The 10,143-nt window shown below is 38.6% G+C and overlaps 3 protein-coding genes across 4 annotated transcripts in view; 1 reads left to right on the forward strand and 2 right to left on the reverse strand.

Annotated features, from left to right (window-relative positions):
* The window catches only part of sra (RRM_RCAN_like domain containing protein Sra), a 102,315-nt gene that overhangs the window by 37,477 nt on the left and 54,695 nt on the right, over positions 1-10,143 (reverse strand). The window lies entirely within an intron of this gene.
* The window catches only part of LOC136349024 (cuticle protein-like), a 78,357-nt gene that overhangs the window by 10,692 nt on the left and 57,522 nt on the right, over positions 1-10,143 (forward strand). The window lies entirely within an intron of this gene.
* Positions 95-3,797, reverse strand: LOC136349061 (uncharacterized). 2 transcript variants are annotated; one of them, XM_066300347.1, is made up of 4 exons: positions 3,725-3,797; positions 3,167-3,250; positions 2,111-2,441; positions 95-2,049 (listed from the first exon to the last, which is right to left on the reverse strand). In XM_066300347.1, the coding sequence occupies exons 1-4, from the start codon at positions 3,737-3,739 to the stop codon at positions 1,241-1,243; spliced, it is 1,239 nt and encodes a 412-aa protein (XP_066156444.1). In that variant the 5' UTR covers positions 3,740-3,797; the 3' UTR covers positions 95-1,240. The 2 variants fall into 2 exon arrangements, with proteins under 2 accessions (XP_066156444.1, XP_066156445.1); XM_066300348.1 differs by having other exon boundaries at positions 3,621-3,735.

The raw sequence follows: 10,143 nt of genomic DNA on the forward strand, positions 1-10,143 counted from the left end.
ACATTATTCCGTTGGTACTTACGCAGAATAGGCGGAGGTACTTTGCAACCGTAGCGGATACAATAAGGGCTAGAAGTATCGAACACGTATAGAGTAAAAAGTTTAATACAATAAAAGTCTAGTTTCCAGAAAAAACGTATTAAAAATAAATAAATAAAATACTTATAATCAATCGTATTACATAATACTAATTTCTATAGTATATAATAGTTTCTACGGCATATGATAGTGTCGATGGTACATATAGTAGATGAGATTAACATGAGAAGGAGCGAACTCATTTGAAATTTCGGAACTCATCCGATTGTACGTATAGTTTAATTGCTAAATTTTGGTCAGCAGTCCAAGAGCATTATAATGGAATGAAGAATCAATGGCACTATAAACAAGTCACAATGTGGTTTAGTGTAAATCCATCTAACAAACTGTTGACTGCTAAAAGAGAAAGCTTAAATATCTCCCTGAAAAACAACGAATTTCCATTTTATCGCCATGAAGTATTCAAGTACCTAGATAATTTTGAAGAAAATTGTTGGATAAGTACTATTATGATGACCGTTGCGTGATGTACAGGGTCATCACAAAGTGGACTTTTCTACTTTATGATAGAATTTCTATAAAAAGGGCAATACTATTTAGGACTCGTCAATATGTTGGGGACCTACGGGGAGCACTTCAAAAGTGCACCCAAAACATCCTTGTGGACGCGATACTAGGGGCCATCTCCAGTTTCCTAGAAGCTGGGGTAGGTCCCAGACAGCTCTTGTAAAAATCGAAGCCTTAGGAGCTTAAAAGGTAGTTTTGCTATATTGCACCTAATCCAAAACGATAATCGGAGGTGTAGAGGTCTCTGTCCGCTCGCAGTATCCACTGCCGAAAATTAATTAAAAAAAAAACACATAAATTTCGATTTTGATGTGCTACTGGTCCGGCCTCTTTTATCCGACCGACTCTGGAACGATCTCGTTGGAAGACCCAAAGGTCCGTCATTGATCGGCCAAATTGTCCACGAGCCAGCTTCGGCTCTGCGCGACTCACGAAAAGTCAAAACGATAAAATATTCTACAACTAATAATTACGTAAAATTACGTTACTTTGCCATTATGTCATTTCAATTATGGAATGACCGTCTATTAGACTAAACACATGCTATTTCCCTTTTCATAAAATTTCAGGTAAAAAGTAGAGAAATACCTCTCGTGCTGAGACCCATATACCTATCTCTTCACGCTCGAATTTATCATGCCTCATAACTCACTCTTTTAGCATACCGGGTATACCCGTTATTTGAGGTGCTCCGGTACAGCCTTGTAAGCTCTGCTTTATGCCGATCTGCAGTCAAAGTCTGCTTCAGCTTTGGTTGGTAAGCGTACCCTTGCCCCTGGTCCTGCAGATGCTGCGCCGGCCCCGTTTTGTGCCTATCTGCAGTTAGGGTCTGTTTCACTTTCGGCGAGTAAGCGTGCCCTTGCCCTTGATTATTCTTGGGCAGTCTGGTGTTAAATTTAATGCCGTAATTGTAAGTTTTCGTCGAGTAATGTTTCAACCCTGGAGTGGTCTGGGGCTTCTTGCCCGATTTAAAAGTATTGGGAATTTGCTGGAACGTGGAGGTCATTGGTTTGGTCGCAGGTTGAATTGGTTTAAACCCAGTTTCTATCACCGGTTGCGACGTCCGCTTATTGTTAGTTGCGTAATATTCCGCTAAGAATTTATCAAGTTCCTCTTGAGTAAGCTCGCTTGGCTTAGTTGAAATCGTTTTTTTAGTGCTATCTTCATGGTGAAGCTGGATCTCGACAGGATTTATTTCCTGAATATCCAGGGGAATGATCTTTTCCATTGAGGCTTTTTGCAATAAGCTTAAATCCACCGGGAGATGAGGGAGGTATTTCACGTTTTCAAACTCTTCTTTGACCCTGAAGAGAGGCTTTTTAGGTCTGTATTCTGACTTTAAAGTCACTCGTTGAGACTCCTCTGCCGCTGCCGCATCTTCAGATTTGACATACGCGTATTCTTGTTCTTTCTCATCTAAGTTTGCGTCTAACTGACCGGCATCTGCAAGAAACGTTATTCATTAACCGCCAAATATTGAAAATTTGGTTTATAGGTATTGTACCTTCGCTGGCGTGATTGGAGTACTCATACAGCTCCTCCGGCTCCTTTTGGGCCTCGGCGTAAGCATGGGTGGGCTTCAAGATCACGTTACTATGGCTGAGAGCATCCTTCGAATCATGTGTTATATGGTGCAAGGGACCACTTTTTTTGATAATAGCGTTAAATCCGGAGTATTTGTCGGCGGTGTAGTCCACAGTTCTGACAGATCCGTCTGCTTCCACCAAGGAATATTGTCCTTTAACAGTGTCCCCGTCCTTTTTCTCCCACTGGCTTTTCACGTCTCCGGTGTGCAGGTCCTTTACTCCGTAGCTAAAGCTGTAGTCTGCAGGTTTCTGAAATTTTAATACTGATTTGGATATGCCTACCTATATGATTCTCCCGCGTCCCAGATCCTTAGAATATCGACAGTGCAATTTAAAAGATTGTGGCCCTTAATTTCGGATTTTATCCGGCAACGTTGCTTTCTCAACATAGTGATGCTCCTCTAGTACTGAGATTTGTTGTTTTGGTAGAGTAAATCACTAGATTTGTTCAAGTTCTCTTAGATGTATATATCCGGTTGCTTACGCAAATGACTCGGTAACAGTACATGCAAGGGCAGGTTCGGAAATTCATTGTAGCATTAAGCTCGATAACTTAAGTTCTGAGTAGTTTTTTAATACAAGTCTATTTTTGTTCTTAAAAACGCCCTTTTCAATTCCCAAAAATACATAAAAACACGCGTTCAAAACTAATGAAACGGATCTATGACAAGTACTCGAAGAACGGCCCCTGCAGCGTGCATAGACAACCCCTGGATGACCTCGAACCGATTGAAACAAGTAACCTTTTATTTCTGTCCTTGTCTAGCATCATATAATAAAAAAAGGTGACAGCTATAGGGATAGGAAGTAGTTTGACGTTGCATACAGCGATAGAGGGCACAGTGGTGGAAATTCCAAATATTAACAGACAAAGCACTCTTTTTATGGCTCAATAGTTTTAAGCAAAGTTTTAAATGGGATCTAACGATTGTTGATACGTTGTGAACTGGCACTTAGAGCTTTATCGCACTTACATCGTATTCAGGAGCATACTGATGCACTGTCACGGCACTGCTATAATTGAGACACGTGAATCCTGAGAGAACCAAACATAAGACCTAGAAGAAAAAGGATATAAAGAAATTGAAATTCAATTTAAGACATCAAATTTGCTTTCTTATCAAAATCCGACACCTGCTATTAGAAAGTTATAGACGCTCAGTGGAACAATGCTAATTCATTACTAATCTTCCAAAATAATTAAGTTTGGTGACATTTAAACAATAATTAATGGGCATATGGAGTTAGTTTAAGGCTTAAATTATCAACTTTTGGTCAAGCAATAAATACAATTTTCATAAATTTCTGTGGTAGTGGTATCTGAGAGAAACCGCGGAAATCGTTGAACAAACGGAATTTTCTAGCACTCTTATAATTGAGACCTAAGGTCACACGCTCCAATACTATTCAGAAAATAAATGTTTTTACCAAAATCCCCATATTTAATCGAAACCTCACTTCACAAACTCCCGATTAACAGCACGAAAGGATCGCCAATGAACTTGACATACGCAGGATATATAATGACCCACCTGAAGAAATCGCATCTTCGAGTTCGAAGAAATTCGCTCAACTAAAAACCACTTTCACACACATCTATGGGTGAATCCTTTCCTTTATTTATAATCTCGAACGACACCCTACTATTTTACAACCATCGACGATTACACTTTCGAAAACTAATCAGTTGATATCGAAATTTTTTCCCATCCATAAACCAATAGAGATTGATAGAGAATGTGCTCGGAAATCACGGGAAGACTACAAAATCGAAGCAACATTTTTGATGAAACACGTCAGCAAAAAACAAAAAAATTCTTGAGCGTCGGTTTCTTCGCGAAAATTGTTAATTTTCTCAAAATTAGCGGCGCATCAAAGTTGAGCGCAAAAACTCCTCGTGAGGCCACAAGAGTGGTTAGAAGGTCTAAAACGCATTGGTACATTTCACTTAATGGGAACTAGGAGGTATCTCAAAAACTTCTTTTCCTCCGATAGACATAAAACCCATCTTTGATGATCCAAAGAGGTTTTAATGTAGTACTTTCGATGCCTACGCAGTGAAACTACCACTTTACAGCCCGAAGTTTTACGCATCTGCCACATTTCTTTTCAGTCAAACTTTTTACCTTAAACACAGGAGAACCAAATTGGATCCACACAAATGCGATAAGTGTTTAAGGAAACGGAATCGTACCAGATCCTCTTAGGGCTCCATTAGTCCCAGCAAAAGTTCAACTGCCGAGTACGTTGTAATATTACGTAAACGACCTGCAGCATTTAGGGAAAAAAAAGGCAAGTTTAATGAAAATGCATAGGCGGCAGAGGTTGTCCGAAGGACCAAGTGGAGGTATGGAGGCTGCTAAATTGACAAAATCGAAAGGGAGAGCCCTAAAGTGAGCCACAAGTGGCCGATATTTTGCAGATGAAGAAGTATCTTCAGACGAAAAGATAACTCCCCCTGGTGGTCGTATTGCCTTTACGGGTGGCGCCCAAGACCCCTTGGTAACCATGCGCAGAGGCACGAACGAGGCTCCGAAACGAAAAGTACCTAAGCTGTGCGAAAACTGCAATTATCCCGTGTCACGAGCTCACTTCCGAAGAGATCACGGAAGGGTTCGTTTTGCGCCGAAACAAGATGGACGATGTAAATGGTCACGTGACATTTGATGTTTCGACCATGAGTAATTCGAAGGTCAGTGATAACGGAGGTGTTATTGATGACGAAAGTTGTCAGGAATCAAAGGGACGATGGAAAGCTTGGTAATCACAAAAGTGAAAATTGAGAGGGAAATCCACAAACCGGAGAATTGTCTGTTAAGGATTGGGGTGGGAAGTGTCTTTTTCCATAAAGTCGTAAAAAAAACGTTTTCAGGAAGATGAGTTTGTAATGAGGTGATTTGCGTCTAATTAAGTGGAGCGACAGGTATCATACATCGGTAAAACTTCTGCTAGTCGCAGCTTAACCGACTTCGTAGTTCCTCTATAGTAAAAAAAAAATGATACGCCACTGCTTAATATGAATATATTTCTTTGTTGTTCCCTCGGTTCGTGATAAAAAAGGCTTCTTAGTGTTTTGTCACTCATGTAGCCGTTTTCGAGATGAAAAATAGTTTCTCATTCTTGCGCCTACCGAAAAACCAGTGTAGGTTTTCAGGTGCGACTTTTTTTATTCTTTAGAGAGGAATTAATGATTTTTTTTTTAGCAGAGGTAGATGACTTTCAGACAAACATTTTTTCTGTAATAAAATGTATCCGCAGTGTAGCGATTTTGACTAGAAAAAAATAAAAGTCATATGATAAAAAACGCATTATAATCTAGTGTTTTACGCAAAGGCCAGTAAATCAAAATAAAATAGATAGAGCACAAATGAGGAGTATTTCATGAAAGTTTTCAAAATTTTGGCCGTTCTTGTCAACGCATGCGTATCCCGGATCATTTTTGAAACATTTTAAAAACACTTTTAAAAATAAGAAATTAAACACTCTATGTCTTCACTTGAGAACTTCTCAGCATTGTTGCCGGTTTCCTTCTCAAGTACTCACTTTTGGGGAAAGACACTTGGTTTTCCATGTAGGCGCAATATCGAATATTTACATTTTTAAAATCGTTATAAAATTCCCCCTTCAGTCATATATTACGTTTGGCATTTTTCTCAGAAATTTTATGAGTTACGGCCATTAAAATATCTTTTAACGCGATAAATAAATAAATGCCTAAGCAAACCATATGCCTTCAATTTAAATACCATTCTTCTGAACATAAGTTTTCCGGGTTGTTTTCCTTCTGGGAACCAATCGAAACACAATACATACATATGTTCAACATCCACATATTTTCTATGACCTAATATGCAACATGACAACATATCAAATTTCTCCTCATTGGAGAAGCAATTTGGAGACAATTACACACACGTATTATTATATAATAATTATTATAGTGACGTAATAATAATTGTATAACAAATTTAAGCTTTTACAGCTTTGAAATATTTTTGAAGTTTCGATAGCTATAAATCGAAATCATCATACTACTCGGCTTATCAAAAAATGTTTTAGCGGCCGTAATTCATACAGTTTCTGAGAAAAACACAAAATGTAGTAGGGAAAAAGGTAGGGATTTAACAAGAAAACTGGCAACACTGCTAGGAAGTTATCAAAAAAAGTGTCTTAATAATGTAAAATTTTTGTTTATTTAACTGTAGCTGTGCAAGAGTTGTTGGTAAAAAACGAAAATCACTAAATTCGTTTGCTGTAGCCGATGTAAAAACTGCTCATTAATTTGCTTCAAATACCGTAACTATTGTTTATTTAAGCGAGATTGCATCTATTTCCGTTTGATTTTGGCCATTCAGCAATGTTTGAACCACTGTAACCGCCACACGCACTGATCTCTGATCCATATTTTGAGTGACCCACCGTGGTGGGCAATTTCTTCAATATTCAGATGAACGATGGTTTCCAGAATCCCGTCAGTACTCGACGAAAATCTTCATCCTCTGTAGGTCGTTTTTCTATGAACACATAAACAGAAGAATTAAAAGGAAAAGGAGTTCGGAACGGCACTGCCCGCGTGTTGGGTGTAGCCGATGGTCATGAAGACATTTCAGGGGCAATATTACTCTGCAAAATAATATAGGAATACCTATAAACCCACGGTCAAAAACGCGTTATTTTCCATATACAGGGTGGCGAAGTTTTACATTTTTTACATATTTTGGGTCTTCCTCGCGTGTACATCAAGTCCGATTATTATTTTGGCTGAAACTCGGCCATGTCATTCTACATTACAGGCCCGGATGTGTAGACTGGACTTTCCTAAATTGCAGGAATAGACATTTTTGCAAATTCGATGAAAATGGTGATGGATACGAAAATACCATAAGAGGCAAAATGTCTAAAACGACGAGGAAGGATTTTTAATTTGAAATCATAATTCATACAGGGTGTTCCGAAAAAAGCTACAAAACATAAAATAGTACATGACTCGAACAACAACGCCCTGTACACAGCTACCGACGATTTTGACAATTTTTTTTTATGAGGTCTTAAAGAAAATAGGAGCGCGATTGGGCAAATTAAAAAAAAAAGGTGCAACAGAAAAACTCAAAATATGAGAAAACACGTGACAATTTGCCACCTTATGCATCTTTTTTTTTTTATAGAGGGGAAAAACCTTCTAAAGCTACCCGGTCTGATGGACTGGCGACCGGGTTATATGGGATTCACCCCCTGAAGGGAGGCGCCTACCCGCTAAAAACCCACCTCTCTTCACCGTTGTTCCCCCCCCGGAACCGCCGAAAGGCATTACTTCAGGGGGGTGGTGGCCACCTTACACCTCTAAAATGATGCGTTTTTAACCACGTGTCTATCAGCATTTTTTTTACTATTTCTCAGAGTACTGTTGCCACCTGAAGTATTTTCATGTCAATATGTTACACTCTATATAATTGAGTAATTCAATAATAATTCGGAGAATACTCGCAGCATAAACAACTTCGTTGCGCTATTAGTGCCCGGGATTCCCCTTCACTATTTATAAACAAAATTCACGTGATAGAGGTCTTCGTTCCGTAAATTCACAATGTTCGCAATTTTGACCGATTATTGCGTAAACTGAATGTGCGCTGCTAGGGCTAGGAGGGCCGCGATCCCACCATGCCACATACCGAACAGGAGCATCTCACCGCGACAGAAAAGCTCCAACGAAAATCCTTCGTTAAAAAGAGTTGAATTTTTCCTCGTCTGAAGATCGATTCATTAGTGAACAGGAAAGAACAAGCTGTGGCTTCCAAAGAAGAAATAAAACTTTCGTTCATCGTGTAGGAAGATGTGGCAACTTTTACCTGTGTAAATCCGACACAATGGAGACTCTATCACAGCTACACATCGAAATCTGTAATAGGTCTCCTATCTATATGATTAATCAACGTAACCACTGAACTTAACAGCTATGATTTTCTCAAATTTCAATACCATTACAGCATATGAAAGTTTAGCCAAAAATTTAAATAATGAAGAACGACAGATGGTAGGCCTTTGGTATGTAAAAAATACCTTCATACCTAAACATATGCTTAATGAGCGTGTACGGATGAATGAATAAGTGCTTGAAGGTGAATGATTATTATCACGATAGTGATTTGAAAAACAAAGGGAAATTGAATTTATACGGATATAAACTATCTCGGAATTTTCGGGATATGCGAAGGAAAATTTCAGAAATTAATAGTTATTCGCTTAACAAGGCGAAAAAACGGCAAGTTTATTACCGCAGTGATATTCATGGCCGAGTCAAAGTAATCATGGTAGCAAATTTACGTTTTCACCAAGCGAAACGCAATTTTTTCCACCCATTTTTTTTCCATTTTGGTACCAATTGGTCCGATTTTCTCTCATAGACAAAACGTGTAATTAGTGAAAATATTCGGATCCTCATTCAACTTCATTTCTCGGCAGGATTTCTGGCTCATCAGTGAAAACCCGATTTTAAGGATTAAGTCTATGTATACGAAATAAAGTTAATCGATGCTGATAGGTGCTGCCATCTATTCGTGATAATTTGAGTTTCCGACGCGCAATCTCATATTACAGTAATGCGCCACGTAGGTATTAATCTTCATGCATTCAGATATCTCCATTCCTTTAGAGTTAAGCATTTGGGAGATGTCGCTGCAAACAGAAAAAAATCAAAACTCGTTTCATACACATGCAAACAGCTACTCTTGCGATATTTCTCAGCTTCGAATCAACTAGTGACTCATCTATTCATGAAGTAGTAAATGAGAATCGACATAAACTATGAATATATTCTTCCGATTCTGGGGTAATAGGTCTCACTAATGAACACCATATCTACGCAACCAACCATACACACATGGAGCGCAGACGTTGACCTCTGCCATATTGGCCGAATTTGTTTCGCGAAATTCGTATTCTTCCAACTCCACGAAGTTTCGGTTACTAATTTACTTAATTAAGGAACATTGGTTGATTACTTACCGTGATTATTTTAAGCCACAACGTTGCACTCGTTAGTTAACACAAGAACAATACGGTTCCAAAGTGAGCGCCGAACTGTAACATGAAATACATAGGAATTCCTTGCTTATCAGTTTATTACATTGTTTATAAAGAGAACAGAAAGTACGCTCATTTCAAATTCGGACCGCTCTTTTTCTTGGGAACTAGGTCCCCAGGAGTTCTCTTGGAATGGTGCTGATAGGCTGCGATAATCTGATTGGATGCTGAAAGTCCCTGGGAAACTTTAAGAGGCTCTTGAGAACATCTAAAAGAAACGAAAATTAGACTCGGAAAAATGCCTTATTTTAACGAACGATGGAACATAAATCCATCGCTAAAGGCATAAAAGCGCAAGTTTTATGACATTTCACCAACCGACCTCCGATGCAACAATCCCTAAAATGTTAACAAAGAAGTGTCTCACTATAAAAACAAGTGACCTTTAGACTTACGTAAAGCTGAAGAAACCATAATAATAATCCACTTTAAAAAAGTAAAAGTAGATTTAAATAGCTCTTTGAAAAATAATGCATGCATAACTTAACATTTTAATTCTCTCTTACGGGGTATCTTTCTAAAAGCAATGTACACTCGAAACCCTCTCCCCGGTTCCGCCCTATAATGAACCACCCTGATGATACCATCGGGTTGCAGAAAGCTGTAGTATCCACTGATCACATCGTTGCGAGACTCTTCGGTGTGCTGGCTCAGAATCCCTTCTGAGTCGATAATGTAGCTGAAACTGTAGTTGTTCTGTAATAAAAGATAAGTTGGTAACATGAAGTTTTATTCATATATTTCATTACTCACATCCGTTGATATCGAGTAGAGCCCTAGTGGCTGGAAGATTGCTAGATACGTAATGAAGATCTATAAAAATTATTTTTATGTGAACAAATTTCGTGTGGATAATTGTTAGTTTACATAC

This window comes from Euwallacea fornicatus, chromosome 36 (genome assembly GCF_040115645.1).
Source record: "Euwallacea fornicatus isolate EFF26 chromosome 36, ASM4011564v1, whole genome shotgun sequence".
Taxonomy (NCBI): domain Eukaryota; kingdom Metazoa; phylum Arthropoda; class Insecta; order Coleoptera; family Curculionidae; genus Euwallacea; species Euwallacea fornicatus.